The 18,898-nt window shown below is 44.4% G+C and overlaps 1 protein-coding gene across 2 annotated transcripts in view; it reads right to left on the bottom strand.

Annotated features, from left to right (window-relative positions):
- Positions 1–18,898, bottom strand: part of Sec71 (ADP ribosylation factor guanine nucleotide exchange factor Sec71) — a 66,902-nt gene that overhangs the window by 40,008 nt on the left and 7,996 nt on the right. For both annotated transcript variants that reach the window (XM_037415253.2, XM_037415254.2), the window contains exons 5-9: positions 17,313–17,439; positions 12,451–12,716; positions 10,317–10,629; positions 6,290–6,613; positions 2,810–3,055 (exon numbers count right to left, since the gene is read on the bottom strand). In XM_037415253.2, the coding sequence (XP_037271150.1) occupies positions 2,810–3,055; positions 6,290–6,613; positions 10,317–10,629; positions 12,451–12,716; positions 17,313–17,439 (1,276 nt within the window). The remainder of the gene's footprint in view (positions 1–2,809; positions 3,056–6,289; positions 6,614–10,316; positions 10,630–12,450; positions 12,717–17,312; positions 17,440–18,898) is intronic.

Genomic DNA, 18,898 nt, shown 5'->3' with positions numbered 1-18,898 from the left:
GCTCAAATGCTGCATGTAGTATACATTCCGAAACTGACAGGGTGTGGAAAAAATTTTGTTGAGGCTAAACGCCAGTGGCAAAAGCAGGGCAGTCTCATTGCCATTGCCATCAAGCAATGTCGGCAGAGGTTTCTGGTGGTGCCAACGTGCATTTGAGACTTGGTAGACGCATTCTTGAGCACTGAAAACGTATCAAAACCTTCAAGATTGTGTTGCCTGCATGGCATTAAATATCAGAGTCTGGAACTGTATCGTCAAATTTAATTTAAGTGAAACGGCAGAAAAGAAAAGTTCTTTGCAGCGAAAATGTTTATGCATTGACTCCTATGGACTGCTGATGGAAACCGAGAATTTTTCATTGTAGCAGAATTTTCGTTGAAGCGGTGTTCGTTGTAGAGGGGTTTGACTGTAGGTCAAGTCATTTGGTTTGAATACTTTGAATATCGGAAAGTTTAAGAAGTTCACATTGAAGCGAGTAAGAATACTGTAATATTCCTTACAATTTTGGGCAGTAAAATATGTGAACTCGTATGTTTCGCGTACTTTGAAATTTTGGAAATCTTTAATCTGTGTTTGAGTGAGTTTGAATGCTGTCATATTTGTTCCAATATTCAACGGCAAAATACATCTATTCTCTTCTTTCAAAATCGTTTGGAACTTCGGAAGCTTTAAATTCATGTTGAACTGAGTGTCTATACTGTAATATTTATTCCAATATTCAATGCGATTCATTATTCTCACAGGCGTATTGCAAAGTAATCCCAATACCGTAATTACTCGAATCTAACGCGCACCTTTTTTCCGGTTAAGCGAGTTCATAAATCGCATGCACGTTAGAATCGAGTACGAACAAAAAAATTACGGTCAATCTATTGCCATCGCAAATCCAAAATGGCCGCCCCCTACGTGCGTCGGCATGGTGCGTCGGCTATTTCTGCCTATGTGTTTACCATGTGCGGCACTTCGTACGTGTGCTGAGGAGTTCGTCATCTAGTAGTGCATTAGCATCGACGACGTGGAAGGGCCGACTCCAAAACCTCGAGTGCACCACGATGCCGCTTTTAAAAGAAAAGTCATCGCGTGTGCAGAAACGGACGGAAATCGGGCCGCATCGCGGTCCTTCTCGAAACGTTCGTGCGGGACCGGCGGAAACAAAAGCAGAAGATTGTCGACAGCAAAGCTTCACGCAAAGGCTTCAGTGAACCACAGCAGGGTCGGTTTCCGCAAATTGAAGAGCTGCTCCGCGAGTATGTGCTTGAGGAGCGAGTGGCACAGCGGCCCAAGACGACAGAACTGCTCCAAGTGCGGGCTATGCAATTAGTCTTAGAAAAAAGTCTAATGCGGAGCCTGTTTAAAGCGAGCAGGTGCTGGCTAATTAACTATATGAAGAGGAAAGGCTCTTCCCTCCGAAGGGGAACATGCATATGCGAAAACTTTTGCGGAGAAGTACGATGAAAAGCTTTACAGTTTTCAGAGGTTCGTCCTAAACTTGCGGCGCAACAACAACTACCTGCTTGGGCAAATCTGGAATGCCGATCAGACGCCTCTTTACTTCGACATGCCTGGCACCACAACTGTCGAGAAGGGGGCGAAGCAAGTTCGCGTGCTGACATCGGTCCACGGTAAAACTACAGTGACGGCAATGCTCTGTTACACGTCAGATGTGCACAAGCTTCGCCCGTACCTCATATTTAAATGGAAGACAATCCCGAGAGGAATCGTTTTTTCGAGTGGTGTGATCGTGCGGGCCAGCAAAAAAAAAAAATGGGTGCGCGTTGCAATCGATGTCTTACGTTTTTTTTTTTTCGCGGTGGAAATCGGGTGCGCGTTACAATCGAGGGCGCGGTAGAATCGAGTAAATACGGTATGTGCCTTCTAGCAAATAAACAATAGTAGTGGCAGAGCGCAATGTATCGAAGCAAGGTTTGAAATTGGGTCAGTTGGTAATTTAACTTCACTAAACAGTGCGGGTGCAGACCCTGTTTTACTACGTGCTTCGTGACCTCGAGTGTGTGTAATGAAACATGATCCCTTTGTTCCCATCTTTGTCCGTTCACTGCTCCCCGAGCTATTAGTTGAAGATGCAACGTACAGTCGGCCAAATGTTTAACTATTGGGCGCAGAATCAACTTTTCGTGGGTCAGCGCCACATGATGGAACGAAGTTCAAAAAAAGTGTTTCGTGGAATTGAGGTATGAGGACATGCACTTGCCTTCACCTTTTTTCAGAATTTCATGCGGCTATACGACAAAGATGCACACAAAATATTGCCACTTGTGAACGACAGTTAAAGAGGCTGACTTCTTAGAGTGCTTCGCAAGTCAACACTGTGCGCAACAACTCCGAACGGTCCAGAGAGCTTGCGAAGCGATCGGGAACCTTTGGTCCCTGGCCCTATCACCAGTGCTTCCCACTGTGGGTGCTTAGAAACCTTCCTTCCAAGATGCAAATAAAGTTCATCGGTCTGTCTGTCTCAAGTTAAAAACTAAACCATTCCATCCATGCACTAATACATTCAAATACAAATCCCCCCCCCCCCCGCACGATTGAACACTAGAATTTTGTTACCTTGAGTTTTTTTGTTACATGTTCCTCAACTTTTAAATGCCATTGCTGATGTATAGTTTTTTCGCATGTTTATATTTTGTTTCCTCTTATCTGTTTCTAAATGTTTTGATCTCTGCTTTCTGTATAATTTTCGCATGTACACAACTACCATCACCCTAACGATCTGCAGCATGAATAAATAAGTAAATAAAAATAAATTCGGGTGTCTGTACCAGGCCATGAGAGGCAACAAGTGTCTCACCTTGTCGAGACGCTCGTCCGAGTGGAAAAACTCGGCGATGTCCCATGGCCGGGGCCCCACCAGACCGTGTTCTTGCAGGAACTGGAGTCCCCGCTTGGGCTTGCGGTTGAAGAGGTCGATGCCTTGCTCCATGATCTCCTTCTGCTGCTTCAGCACCTCCAGCTGCTCCGGAATGTTGCAGCTGCTCGTCGCAGAGTTGAGCGAGTTGCATGAGCCCCCGTGGCTCACCAGCGTCCGGTCTTCCTCCTAAATGGTATCGGAATCCTTCCATAGAGTAGGCCGCAAAATTCAGCATAAAAATATACAAGTCTCTACCAGGCAGGTGATATCTTGAGCATGAGTGAACCTCTGAGTGACTAAACGATCAACTTAATAAAGAGGACGCGGGTTGTACTGCATCTCAAAGAGCATTTTGCTGCTATATAATGAAAGGAAGAGCGCAACAGTGGTGAGCTGTTCCCAACTCAAACATAGGTGGTTTTTAAACCATCTATAACCTAGCTGAGAAAGATTGTGCTATTATATGCTATCGTGAAATGTTTTTACTTTTGCAATATCTTAAAAAAAAAAAACGGTTCGCTGATGCTGGGAGGACGCTAGGATTTTTGTGCAGACTAACTGCATTTTGTAAAAGCAATTTAGAGAATATTACTAATTTCAGCCATACCTGCTATAAAATTCTTTTCATATTCTGCCAGTTATCGTCTCTTACAACTAAATTATTTACTATTCACTTTTGTTTCAATATTAATTCGGCCGGGAGGATTCTGAGCGAGAGAGAGTATCTTCAGCATTTCTTTAAAAAAGACACCTGCTCTTTTATGAGGAATATATTCACATTGTGGAATTTTATGAGCGTATACTGTGACAAAAATACCGCGGGAACAAAGTATGGATGTGACAGCGAATGTTTTAATATACTTGGATGAAATAATGTTTAGACCCATCTGACGTCTTCAATTACACAGCGCAGCAGTCCCGAGAAAAAATGTGCACCATACAACATTGTGTAGTGTTCTTTGTTAATAGCCTGTAGATAAATTTCACAAGAGCAATTTTCGCTTTAAAGGGGCCCTGAAACACTTTTTGCCTCACGAATTCAATGCCGCAAAAATTTTAAGAATCGGTCCAGTGCGAGTGGAGTTACAAAGGTTTGTCGCAGGCCGCAATTGCATTCTCTTCTCTCGCCCTGACGAAAGGGCTGAAGCTAAGCAGGGAGGGATGGCAGGGGAAAAAAAAACGTCACGCCCGCCTCGTGTCCTTGAGCACTCTTTTCTTTTTTTTTATTCGAATGCACGGATTTTTCAGTGTGATTGCACGCGTACGTGTGGACAAGTAGCGGCCTCCTGCGGCGATCTCTGTAATGAGCAAGCACGCCATGTTCAAATCAGCCAATGGCTGATAGATGGGCTTGCTACGTGTGATTTTTGGGCATATTCTGCGATTTGTCGAGAGAAGAGAAAGCAATTTTTAGCTGACTTTGATAATTTATTGCGAATTCCAGGCCGCGTGCTGCGCTATATTTGGTTCGCGTGTTGTCGGGAGCCTCTACTACCGATCGGTGGCGTTTTCTGAACATGCTCAAATAGTGTTGCAGGGCCCTTTTAAGTGAGCAAGAAATTTCCAGACCCAGCAACCAAAGTTGCCAATAACTTTTTCTTTGCTTCCTCTTTCCCGCACAGCACATTGGTGCAGCACTACGGCAGATGCCTTTCGTTGCGACTAACACAACTCGCACAGCTGCCTGTAACTGATTTGTGTCGTATCTCTGAACACGAAGCCATGCCAAAGTGCCACTGGTTCTGGAACAATGCCTAAATAGTGACAGTTGTCAGAAAGAATAGGCCTTAAAGGGGCCTTGCAATGCTTTTTCAGCGTGGTCATAAAACATTGCCCATCAGTAATCGTGGCTCCTCAGAACACACTAGCCAATATGCTATAGGGAGGCATGCCTAGAATTTACAATTAATTCTTCAGGCCGGCTAGACATCACTCTCTCACCTCTCGACCAATGATGCGATAAACACGAATGACCAGCCGTAAACCAAGAGCCTACAACCATTGGCCAAATGGAGCATCACGAGCTGCATAGTTACTGCAGCTGTTGTGGGATGGCGCCACGAGCCCACTCGTGCGATCACATTAAAAATAGGCCTTAAAAAGAGGCCTTAAAGGAGCCTTGCAATGCTTTTTGAGCGTGGTCATAAAACCTTGCCCATCGGTAATCGCAGCTCCTCAAAACACACTTGCCAATATGCTATTGCGAAGCATACCTGGAATTTGCAATTAATTTTTCAGCCTGGCTAGACATCGCTCCCTCACCTCTCAAACAATGATGCGATAAACACGAATGACCAGCCGTAAACCCAAAGCCTACAAAACCATTGGCCGAATGGAGCATCATGAGCTGCATAGTTACCGCAGCTGCTGTGGGATGGCGCCACATGCACACTCGTGCGATCACATTGGAAATGAGCCGCATGTTTGCAGCAAAAAATAAAAATAAAGGTGCCCTAGGTTATGACGCACAGTGAAAAAAAGACACATCTCCTAGCCCACCACTTGTCATCTCTGTTCCTGCGTAGCCTTCGGTGCGCTCGCTAGCATGGAAGGAGAGAAGGTGCTTAGAGTGCGGGAAAAATTCCTGCCACTTCGATCAACAAGAGGTTCTAAAAAGTTTCACTACAGTCAATTCACGAGGCAATAAGCTCTTCCAATAAAGCCCTTTCATGTTTACACTCAAACCTCTACATGATCAACACGGATATAACGAAATATTGGTTATAATGAAGTAAATGAAAAAATAGTCTTGCAGTAAGTACAGTGATAGGAATAGCATATCTAACAAATTTCTGTATATGAACTTATTTTATTAAACTAATTTTATTGCAAGATGCAATTTTGTTATAATGAGATCTGAGAGTGTTTGAAAAAGTGTTGCAGGGACCCTTTAAAAGAACACAAAGGAGCGGAATGATTTTTCACGTATTAGTAAAGTATAATTTCACAATCCCAAAAACACCACTCTTACCGAGACATGACGCTTGGTATGTGACGAAACACGCCAAAAGAAAATTAGGGTGACGACACCACCTTGAGAGTCTCGCACCAAACACTGTGACGTAAGAAATTTGAAAGGAATTTAGTGGGTCCTACGCAGCTTCAAATTGATAAAAATGAAGCAAATTGTAACTCGTGGGTGCCACAGACTTGGCATACGAAGTTTCAGAAAAGTTCGTTGAGCCAATGCCACGAAAATAGTGAAAAATTTGAAATTTTTTACGTCACACGCAAAGATCATGGCGCAAAATTTAAAAATGAAACTTCAATCCCGATTTCCTCCGCTAATAATGAGCTTATGACAGTGAAACATATGGCATTAGAGTTCTCAGAGTGCAGTTTGTCAATCTAAACCAAGTCATTGTCCCTCTTTAGTGTCCCTCTAAACAATTTGAGCATTTCGTGTCACTGTTCCTTTACCTCAGGTGCCTCCAACGTGGTGCCAGCCGTGTTGTTGGCACCAGTTACAGTCGAGCCAGTGGCGTTGCCAGTCACGTTCGTGTACAGGTCCCTGCTCCACTCGAGCATGCACTTGAGGATCGAGACGAGGCACTCCAGCCCCTTGATGCGCATCGACTTCTCCTGGTGGACGGTGGCGCCAAGCTCCAGCGCCTGCCGCCCCTGCGCGATCTTGGACAGGTCGTTGACCAGGCGCTCGAAGATGTTGGCTGCGTTCAGGTCGCAGTCGTAGTTGACGTAGATGTCCACCACACTCTGGGCGTCGGCGCAGATACGCGTCAACACCTGCCAAGGAAGCATAAAAATACCACTTAAGCGATGCCAGTAAAGTGCTACTGAAGCACAGTAGATTCTCGTTAAAGGAAACCTGACGGGAGCAGAAAAATATGCTCTGTTTAACAGGAGTTCTGTTCAAGAAATCTCCCTTTACTGATAGTCTACGGTACTGGTGGCGTGATACGAAGTCACCATTTGTCCTTGGTCCACAAGTACCAGCAAACGTCTTGAAAGTAGAAATAGAGAAATGTGACAGTAAAGTACCAGCAAAATGGCACCTAAAATATCAGTAAGAAAGTGTTAGTACCAATACTGAGAAGGAATATTCAATGTACCAGTAAAGCACAAGTGCTATTCAAGTGATGTTATAGTATGTTACAATACTGTACAGAACACTCCAGCATTGTTAAAAGACCCACTGTAGACAAACGTACCATTATTACATCCAATACTTCCTATTAGCATACAGTTATCAGCGAAAAATACTTGAAATTATGTCCACCAAGGTTTCTGTCGCTATTCTACTGTAATAGTAGAAGTTTAGACTAAAGAAGTACATACTTCAAACTAGAGTAAAAGCAGTTTATTTCACGTTTCCACTGTACCAATACATGTATTTAAAGATACTACTAGTAAAGTGGTAGTTAGGTGACTTACTAAAAAACGCTGAATAATCAGGGAAAAAAAAATAAGACAGGACAGTTTATGAACCAACAGGTGGTGCTGAAGTACCACATGCATGGTATTCAGGTGTACACAGTTTATTTCATGGTTCCACTGTTTTATAATACAGGTACCGTATTTACTCGCATAATCGGCGCACTCGCATAATAGGCGCACCCCTAGTTTGGTCGCGGAAAATTCGATTTTTTTTTTATTCCGCGCATAATAGGCGCACCCCGAACTTGGCCGTGATCAGAAACGATTCTACCCCCCAGCGGTACAGTTGGAACGCGGTCCCCGTACCCTGAAGAAAAAAAGAAGGTAATTCGACGAGCAAATAAAAAAAAATCGAAGTGCAACGACCTAACCAGCATGTTTGTCGAAATAAAACTTGAAAAAAAAAAAAAGCGTCCATGAGCGAAAAAAAAAAAACCGGCTGTTCCATCAATTACTGATACCCCCCAAATCGCTGATACCCCCCAAATGCTGTGCGCTTGGATCGTGGAAGCGTGGCAGGCGATCTCCGACGAAGTCGCCAGGAAAAGCTTCAAGAAGATGGGTATCTCGAACGCACTGGATGCCAGTGAGGATGACATGTTGTGGGGTGCGGATGATTCGGACACCGAAAACGAATCCCCGCTCGGCGAGGATGAATGTGTGATCTCCGACTCGGACTCCGAATAGGGAAAAGGAGGAACAGCTACGACTTTTGTGTAAATAAATTTTACGTGTGTGTGTGCAGTTAACGGCTCTCGCTTGTTCATTAAAAGGTACGTAGGTATGTTTGTTTTATGCTGAATTAATTGGTAAACGATAAAGTCGCCTTTTACTTGACAAGTGTGCAGATTTAAAGTGCGAGAACCGAGTTAAAAAATTTTCGAAAATTTTACCCCGCGTAATTGGCGCACCCCTAACTTCGAGCCAAATTTTCTGAAAAAAAAAGTGCGCCTATTATGCGAGTAAATACGGTATTTAAAACTGGGAGATGATTTAGACTCTAACCAAAAGTTTTGAAGAAACTTGACGTTTCGAAACTGACTTGGTTCCTTCCTCAGGGGTGACTGTGGAACGACGTACCACCAGCGTCTTCAAAGCACTCGCCGGCAGATAATGACCCTCTCTCTCTCTCGTTTTGCCGTGGAGCGCTGTACATGTGTATACACTGGGGGAAAAATTCCAAGAGACCGGTTGATGTTATGGGCTGTTCTATGTATGTGCCACGACTCGAGTAATAACCTTCTCCTCCAGTTCGGCTCGCTTTCAAGAATGGCCGTTGCTTCGAAATTTATCCGATGATCCAACGTCTCCTCTTGTTCGGCGACTGCGCTGGGCTCTTTGTAGAACTTCCGCACATTGTTGGCGTGTTGCTTCAGTTGTTCCGGTAGGTTTTTCGTCTCGCATATATACGAAGAAGGGCACTCGGCGCACGGAACTTTGTAAACGACTCCAGGGGTCCTGTTCAATGTTGGCCGGTCTTTTGGGTGGGGAGGAGGCGGCCCAGAGTACATGAACGCACGTGCGCGATGCGAACCCCTTCCTTCTTGGATCCACCCCATCATCTGGCTGGTTCCCTGAACGTATGGGACCGGCACGCGTTTTGGGGGGCTGCCAATCAAGATTGATTGGGGTTTTCGTATCCTCTGCTGTTCTGCTTGGCGGGTGGCGGCTCGAATGAAGTTTTTTGGGTATTCATTTTTTCTGACATCCGTAATTACGCGGGCCTCTTCTTTCTTTCGCTGCGTGTCATTGGAGGATAAGTTCTTAGGTCTCTGACATTGCTACTCCAGAGAGCTAAGAACTTATGCTCCAATGAGGAAGGCACCAAGTCAGTTTCGGAACGTCGGGTTTCTTCAAAACTTTTGGTTGGAGTCTAAATCATCTCCCAGTTTCATACCCAACCTGACAGACTTCTGTCGAACCTTTACGTTCAGGTATTTAAAAGTACCAGTGAAGTGGCATTCAAGTGATTTATTGCGAGGCATCAAACAACCAGGACAAAAAGACTGAATAGGGGACCGATTGCCTGCCAATAAAGTGGTACCCAGGCACCACACACGTGGCATTAAGGTCTATGAAATTTTTCCCGGTTCCACTGTATTGATACAGGCATTCAAGTGATATTCGAATGACTCACGGAAAAGCCCTAAATAACCAGGACAAAAGAAAGATGGAAGACGAGACAGTCTACGTAACAAGTGAGTGATACTCAAGCACCACACGAGTGGCATCATGTCTACGAAGTTTATACCACGGTTCCGCTGCACCAGTAAAGGTTTTCTAAAAGCACTAATGAAGGAGCACTCGAGTAAAACATACGCCTTCAGCAGTTCACTTCGTGGCACCACGGGACCGATACAGGTATGTAAGCGTTCTGAAAAAATGGAGATTGAGATTGAAGTGACTAAATTGCCAGGATAAAAGAAAGACGGTAGATTGTACAAGCAGCAGAGTGATTCTACTTTCTGTAGACAGTGCATCGCTCTTTGTCCCATATACCGGTTTTATTTTAAGGTGGAAGCCTTAGATGCTTCATCAAATGTGAAATTCGATCATCGATGTAAGAACCTCAGGGCATCTGGGATGAGTAATGGAAAAGTCATCATCCAGTGACGCCACAGATCACAAAAATTTGTGATATCATTATGACATCATGAGATGTAACGCCCAAATGTGACGTTATTAAAAGACCCCATAACTCAGTCGAACGTAGTCTGATTACGAAGGCAATGCAAAACGAGGCAAGGTGCCTCCGATCTTAGAGGTAGTGGAAAACGAAGTTAGGTGTACAAAGCTTTCGAAGGGGACTTGAAGGGTATCAATAGTACATCAAAGTTGAAGAAAATGAAGATGGCATTCCCCTTCGAATCATTGAAGTAAAGGCCGTTTTTGTGAGTTTTTGTCCTGGTTATTCAGCGCTTTTCAATTAATCACTATGCCGCTTTACCAACCCGCCCAACTTGTCACGCTTGTTGGTGGTATTCCAGTACCACAAAAGCGGCATTCACACGAGGGAAATCCTCTATGAACAAAATGAGTAACACATTCTTACCTGAATGACCTTCCATTTGTGGCCGAAGGAGGAGCTGGACGTCTCAAGGATGTTGAGGAAGATCTCCTTGAAGAACACCTCGATCTGCATTTTCAGGTGGGTCTTAAAGTTCTGCAGCAGCGCCAGGAAGATGGTCACCGAGATCTCGAACACCTCGGGCACGGACGACACGCCGTTCTTGGACAGGGCCACGCACAGGTACTGCTTGATCGCGTTGACAAACATGTCGTTGGTGCGAAACACGGGACCTGCGTTCTGCAGGATGAGCAGCAGCAGCTGCAACGAGAGCACCTTCGAGCGGAGTTCGTGGGACCTGCAAAGCCGAGAAAGGGAAAGGGGCATTCGAGAAATCTGTTGAAGGGACCCTCAAGGCAAATTACAATTTATGACAGAATGAAAGCCCAATGTATGACAATGTCTAAAACGGCAATATTATCAACAGCAGTGCCTTACTTACTAAGAAACTTAGCTAAAAGTATCACACGACGGTAGGTGTAACCTTAAGAGACGAGAAGCAAGCAGAGTGTATTAGGGAACAAACTAGGTTTAAGGATATCATAGTTGAAATCAAGAAGAGGAAATAGACATGGGCCGGGCATGTAGCACGTAGACAGGATAACCGCTGGTGATTAACGGTAACCAACTGGATTTCTAGAGAAGGCAAACGGGTTAGGGGGAAACAGAAGGTTAGGTTGGCAGATGAGATTAAGAAGTTTGTGGGTATAAATTGGCAGCAGCAAGCACAGGACCGAGTTGGCTGGCGGAACATGGGAGAGGCCTTTGTCCTGCAGTGGACGTAGTCAGGCTGATGATGATGATGATCACACGACGTGCGTCACAAGTGGGACATTTGTGAAACGATCCCGATGATGTGAGAGCATCCCATTACAATTAATCACTAGTAATCAAACTAGCTGCAAAACTTTCCGTGCATCAAGAGGTGTCATAAAACGCTTTTTTTCAGTTTCTGTTTGATTTATAGAAAAAATAACTGCCGAGCGTTACTACGGGGAGTGACGCCAGTGGCACAAAAGTTCGGTTTTCGGCTGGTTAGACTGGATGGGTGGCTCCATTTAGCAGGGCTCAGTTGAACTAAGCAAGGAGAATGATGGCCTGCGAGATTGCAGAAAATTGTTCATTGGCCTTTGTTGCTACTGTGGCTCTCGCTACTTTCGCTCTGCAGCTACTGGTGTCGGCAGGTGTGTAATAAAGGCAGGCCACGTTGGGCCTAGTAACAGTAACGTCTTAAAGACCGCTTTTAGGTGCGGGTGGTTTGAAGTGCGCTAACGCAATGTGGATCATTAAAACACAATTTCATTTAAAGATAAGCACTTCGTTCATACAAAAATAGCACTACGAGGTTTCTGGACTGCTATTTCAACAATCAACATCGACTCAATATTTGCCTTTAGAGTCCCTTCAAAGTGTAAGTCTTAGACAGCTCATTAAACTTGAAATTTGACCAGTATCCTGCATCGGCGTCATTGGCACCGACACGAGTGATGCGGAAAATCATCATCATCAAGTGATGAAGCCGCCGTATGACGTCACAAATAAACCAAAATTAGTGACGTCATCATGGCATCCCTATGAATGATTTCATCACACGACACCGTCTCTTGCTCAAAAGTGAGCAAATCACAGAGGCAGTGCAAAACCAGGTGACGTGAAAAAAGCGCGACACATTTTCGATTTTGAAGGCTGTGCAAGATCCGATATATTGACTGAAAAGAAAAAGAAGACGGCTTACGTCTTCAAGTTCACTTAAATGAATGCATGAGGAATCGTGATTTTTTTTCATTTATTACAGCGAACCTTTTTGTGCCTCAGCAAAATCAAAATTTGATAACCTACCTGCATTGTCCCGTTTGTTTGCCCGGCCAAGTTGTATTGTGCCACAGATGTGATGCAAGCCACACCCCAAAACATTTGAAGGCTGTGAGCTTGGATCCCGCCGATAGAAAGGGGAACTTTTCAGACACTTAATTTAAGTGAGAATCATTACGATACAGTTAACAGACCTCAAATGATGCTTTATCTGCCTTGCTTAGCCCAACTGTCTGTCCGTTTCATTAGTTGTGTACAATACGAAAAAAATGATCCCCTCGGACAATATCACGTTGAGCAGTCACACCTGGGATCTGGTTGTCCCTCGGGCAGGGGCTTCATGGAGAGCTTGCAGAGCGAGCGGAAGACCAGGAAGGCGTCCTTCTGCACCACGTGAGCAAAGTGGGCCTGCATGGCGGCGCTCCCACCGTCGTAGCTTGCAGCCACGCTCTCCTGAGATCCCGCCCTCGGGAGCGTGGACGCCGCGGATGATGGCGGCGCGTCACCGGAGCCCGCGACTACCCTGTTCAGGATTTCCTGCAGCACCGTGGCCACCACTTCTTCCGAGGACTCCTGCAAGCGATGAGCGTGCATATCGGTACTGAACTTTGTTTTGCACCAACACAAGTTATGAATGCGCACATCAAGAGCTACATGTTGCTCTCACTAGGTCTATGTCCTTTACTACCAACAAAGAGCAAACATGCAAAAGAAAAAAGAAAGCGTAAACAGGTGCATGCAGCACAGAGAAAAACCAGGTGCATATAAAAACGTAGGCAAAAAAAATTGACACAAATAAAAAAAAGTCTTTCATGCAACTTTCATAAAAAAAAAGAACAGTAAACTAGAGCTAATGTCAAAGCACTTGAATCTTTGTAAAGCATTCATCAATAGAAAAGTTTGAAATGCGTCACCATGCACTTCCAACTTGAAATGCGTGCTCATCAAAAATACAAGTAAGGCAAACGAATAAGAGAACAAGTGACTGGCAAAAGCACCGCCTCAGAGGAAGCAACTATGGCAAGTAATACAGAAAGTGAAGAAAAATGGAGAGGAATGACGCCAGCATTCGATATCCACAATTTCATCTGGAAACAACCCTGTTTTTGCAGCCTATATACCACTATCCCATGCATCGCAGCAGAAGACATAACCTAAAAAGATTCTCCGCTTTTCCTGCGCAACAATTTTGCTTTGATAAAACGAGTAGACTTTTGCCTTCGAACAAGCACACTTTTATAATGCAAGAGCGTTAAATAGCTCGTTTTGTAGAAATCCCAACATTGGCGTTATTGGTTGCGAGCGAAAAACCATCATCTTTGTGGGTCCTAAAAAAATTTGGTATCTTCGCGTGACTGAAAAATCGAGAACAATGCAAATAAAATAAGTAATAAAAAATTCTGGGTCGGAGTGGGGCTAGAACCTGGGTCGTTCTCGTGGCAGGTGTGTGTTCTACCACAGAACCGCGCCTCTCCTTCGAAATGCAGTGAAAGTAACTTCCATGCTCAACAAACACATGTGTCCTGTGTGCATGCTCCACAATACAGCATGAAATATTGCCGTGATACGATACAATTAGCGTACATTTGAAAATGACCCTTTCAGATTTTTCAATATGCTTCACCTCATCACACCCTCATATTGCGACAAAGCTGCCTTTCAGGCTTCCCCCCCCCCCCCCCGCCATGGTCGCAAATATATTGACTTGAAAAACGCTGGTTCCAATATGAAGATGATAGATGTGACAAAAGTGGGGAGGGGGGGGGCTCAAATTATGCTGTTTTGCACCTGAACTATGGGGAGGAAGTCAAGTCAGACGCCGAAAAGTTCTAGCATCTGAAATTTCAGATGTTCTTACATATCGACGTCCACGAGGCACAGACTTTGAACTCCGGACTCGAAAGGAGCCCACCTTTGTTCACCACATCCGTTGGGCTTCCCCAACAATTGAAAAAAGAAGGAGCAACCGAGCAAATAGCGTCTTTGCCTTTCACATGTCAAGTGCTGTCGTCGCAACACTTCGGTTGCACCAAATCATGTAGATAAATACAATTTGGCCTCCGCATTGCCCCATTTCTTGGCAAGAAGGCTATGAAACACCAGCCCTCCAGCACTTTACAACAACTTAGCCATAAGAAACTCTCGCATGTTGCTATCTCATAAGAATATGCTTAGAAATCCTCCTTCAACTTTTTTTTTTCAATTTCGATTCAAAGTATCACAAAAAAATTCAATTCAATTTGCACTCACACAGCAATATTCGAATTCACTTCACACCCAAAATTTTTCTATTCACTCAGCTCTAATGAAAACCACTCTAGATCCCGGGTCCTTGGTACTCTCTGAAACCAAAACAACGACTGTGTGCTATAAAACTGTCACCAAATAGTTATTGTCTCATGCTCGAGCAAACAAGATTTGCATCCATGATAAGTGCGTTGTCAGCAACCTATTGCAACAGGAAAAAAAAAAAGATGCAAAAACATTTGTGTTGGCATTTATGTAAGTTATGGAACGTGTTTATCGCTGAAAACTGTGCGATTCTTGTGGTCATGCAGTGTTTCACGTTGCAACAACCTAAAAACAATGCTTCGACCAATTCCCTAGGTGAATAGAATCTTCTTTGAACATTAAAAAAAAAAGCCTAGTAGCGCACCCTGAGAAATTGCTATTTTTGAGCTGCCCTGCCATTCTCATACACAGTTCTTCAGTCTTTTCTGTGTAAAAAAGTTCGAATAATGCCCAGCAAACAAGTTTCAAATACAATACTGCAAGAGCTTATCAATTCCTACCTCATGGACATAAAAAATTGTGTGAATTTAGCTAATGTCAAATTATGTAGACGGTTCCAAGAAAACAATAGACAAAGAAATACAGTTAAACCTGGATATAACGAAATTGATGAAGTTTTGGGAAAATTCGTCATAAAGAGGATTTCGTTATATGCAGGTTCGGTACAAAAATTCAGAAAATAAACGTGCAAATTAAACAAGAGGGGTACTAAAGGAGAGCTAACCCAAAGCATTTATTTTACAGTAAAAAAAAACGGCATTATTGCGATAACAATTACATGGATACACTCGGCGGGTTTTTTCTGGCGCTGTCATGTTCCGTAACAAGTCCAAATTGATAAGATGCCCCAGCACATCGTAACTTTCATGAGCGGGTAACAGTGCACGAGCGGCGCTGGAGCAGAGATCAAATCAGTCGGCGCATTCCTATCATCAGGAAAGTGCATAAAATAACATCTCCTGCGTGTTAGAACTGCCATTGAATGCTCAAACGGAGAGTAAACCATCCGTCTTGAATGAGCAGGAAACAACACGGGGAGGGCGAGGGGATGGGGGGGGGGGGGCAGGGGAAGCGATTGAGTAGCCTTATAGAACTTGGATTTTAAAGGTGGTCCCGATCGCTGGCACACTTGTTATCTCGGCAAGTATCAGTGCGATTTCAACGTGAAGTGAATGTGCGTAAAGAGCACTTCTCCCTGAAGAAACCATATCTGCTTACACCCACAGAGGAGGAGTTTCGCGATATCCGATCCAAAAGAGCTGGCTGCAGCCTTACTTCATATACCTTTACAAGCTTTTGCTATCGCATTCATTGCAATGCATTCAACTCGGCATCGTGTTGCCAAAACTAATCAGCTAATCGCGAAAGCTACCAGCCTGCGAACTCGCGGCGCGGCGCAAGACGAAAGCACGCTATGAGCCGACCACCGAAGATCTGTCGTCACCGTGGTCTCAGAGAGTTTCTCTCAACGCCTCATCTGACATCCCTTTGGTAACGACGACGTGGCTGTCCGAAATTAAGATAAGTCGCAGTTTCGCCGCAAGGGCGAAGCAATTAATGACTGCAATAGCAAAAGCTTTGAATGAAACGCTAAGAACGGCAAGCAGATCAAAACGTGCATCGTGCTGGTCACACACAAATGACGCACGAAAACAATTCACAGGACGAGAGCAAACTAACAACGTTTACCGCTCAACACTTAACGTGCTGTTTAAACAAATCGAGGCACGAAACGTAGTCACAGGTACAGATATGAGTGCGAACGAACGAGTGCCCCAGTTGTTACTTCACTGTTTTTGAAAAGCGCACTCTTTTTGGTGCCTGTCCAGCGAGCGAAGTAATCTTTGTGCACCTGGCAACTAAACGCAATCGTTCCGGTCAAAGTCGCAGGCTCTATTTTCCCCACAGAAAATAAGTGCGCGCGCACAGGCATCTAATCTCCCCTACCCTTTATTCGCCGGGCAAAATGCGTAGGAGATAAGCGCGCATTGGCGCATCGTGACACGCTGAATGCGGAGCGCGGGCGGCTTTTTTTTTTTTCTTTCTTGAGTTTTCATATTGGATACGTGCATATACGGTGAATAACGGCTGCGGTGGCGACAGCAATAAACCAGGTAAGACTCTCCGCATAAATGCTATGGTAATAAAAAAAAAGCGAAGCTGAACGTCGTCAGGGGCCATACCATGCACGCGCAGTGAAACTATGCACGTGCGCACGGTGTCGAAAACGAAGAGCGAACGACATGGACACAGGAAAAGTATTCGGTAAAGCGCCCTCCATAAGCAGTGCGGCCCCACATATGTGACGCTAACTAAAGCGTGGCACTGCCAACGCGCAAAAGTAGTTTTCTTTCTTTTTATTTTCGTTCGGAGTAGGGGGAGGGGGCACATTTGCCTGATGCGCTGTGCCACTTCACGCTTTGTCCGCGGCGGGGCAGCATCGGAAGATGCATGCTCGTAACAAAATGCACGGAGCAAAATTCTTAGCTTGTCAGTGGTGAAAATTCGTTATATCAAGGTTGTCTCTCGCTGTTACTTTGTTACATAGAGGTCGCCAAAACATGTGCTTCTATGGAGCAATGGCGGGGAATAGAAAAACTTTGTTATATGGAGGAATTCGTTATATAGAGGTTCGTTATAAGCAGGTTTAACTGTACTACAACAACACACTTTTGTCTATTGAATCAATCTGCAAATTCTGTTATTTTGCGCAAGAGCAGCCAGCAAGCTGCAAATGTCAAATTTTTTTACTGCCTGGTTCTCTGGGTGCACCATTTGGGCTCGGTGAGATACACCTGCTACAAATTTCGCAGGTTACCTAAAGGCGGCTCGACACCAGTACACGTGAAGATTGCCATGCCAGGCTAATTGACTCACCCCATGACTCCGATCGTCGGTGACGCTGCTGGTATCGTCCTCCTCGGCTGCGCTGTCCTCGGTCACAGACGATGGCGCAGGAGGCGGGGTCTGTGAGGGCTCCACGATGGAAGTCGGTGTCACTGAGCTGCACCGGATGAAAGGAAGATAGGGTGAAAAGCCATACGCATGACACCAGCAAATAGTAAAAATGTAACCGTTAGAGTTGCCAAGAGTAGAAGAACACTCTAAGGCATCAAGTACCAACAATTTAACTTGTTAAAAGCACTACCTATCAAAAAGTACTCTTGTCTTTTCATTACTTTAAAGCAAGTAACCATGTCCCAAAACACCACCTTTAGATAAACATATATGCATCGAACTTATCAACCTGTCTTCCTTTCAATTTTTTCTCTCTTCTATTAAACATGAAGTATTTGCTTTGACTTGACAAGGAGGTTTAGTAGCTGCAATAGAGTAACGTAAAACATAAAAAGTGGCAGTGCTACAGTTATACTACAAGTTACACTTGATAGGGCCCTGCAACACTTTCTAAAGTAACTATCGAATGGCTTGACGAAACGACCAGCCTAAAGCTTTTTGTAATCCGCCACGTAAAAGCGGAGTTACAAAAAAAAAAAAATTCTCGCACGCTGCGAATGCTTTCTCTGTACTGTCGCACCGACAAACGGGCTGGAAGCTTAGCAGGGAGGGATGGCACAAAGAAAGAAGTTACATCACGCTCACGTCATCACCTTGAGCACTTTTTTTTAAACATGAGGCTTACCTTCAACGTGATTGCAAGTGTGCATGCTGGCATGTGGCGGCCTCCCGCAGTGGCTGCAGTAACTTTACGCAACCCGCAATGCTTACATTGGCCAATGATCGTGAATTTTGGTAAATGGCAAAAGTCGTTTTAGTATATGGCGTCATTTGTGGAGAGAAAAGGGAGCGACTTCTAGCAGACTTCGAGAGTTATATGTAAATTCAAGTCCACTCCCTGCACTATAATGTTAGGCTCACGTGTTCTCGGAACAATCGAATACCGTTTGGCAGTGTTTTGTGACCATGCTGAAAAAGTGTTGCAGGGTCCCTTTAGATATAAAATTATCAAGCTGTGGCAAAAGTCACCTGAAAAAAACTGGACACAAATAGCATGTTGTTCATAGCCATAGTTACTGTCTAAGACCAAGTATCTGCCCAATGTACTTGACATTGGTACTATACTATTCTAGAGAACATTGATTTCTGCATAATGTGTGACAAACAACATTCCCATTTTATAATACATGCATTACCACTCTTTCAACAAAACAAATTTACAAGGTACATATTTAGCTTACAGAAGTAGCGATGTTCATCGACAAGCAAATAGAGTTTTCGTTTAATAACACAGCAACTTGCCTCATAAGCTAACAAAAAAACATAATTGCTAAGCTCAAGCATCGAGGACCAACTACAGGTCATCAGGCAAGCCGAAGATGCCGCTAGGGCCCAAGGACTCCTAGCTGCCATCTAAGGGAGGGGAGTCAACTCCTCTAACACTTGCCGTTTCAATAAAAGTTGTTTCTCTTGCTGTTCACAGGTGTGTACATCCAACTTGAAAG

This window comes from Rhipicephalus microplus, chromosome 9 (genome assembly GCF_043290135.1).
Source record: "Rhipicephalus microplus isolate Deutch F79 chromosome 9, USDA_Rmic, whole genome shotgun sequence".
NCBI classification, from domain to species: Eukaryota; Metazoa; Arthropoda; class Arachnida; order Ixodida; family Ixodidae; genus Rhipicephalus; species Rhipicephalus microplus.
Note: the sequence above shows the minus strand (reverse complement) of the source record. Positions and strands in the feature narration are given on the sequence as shown.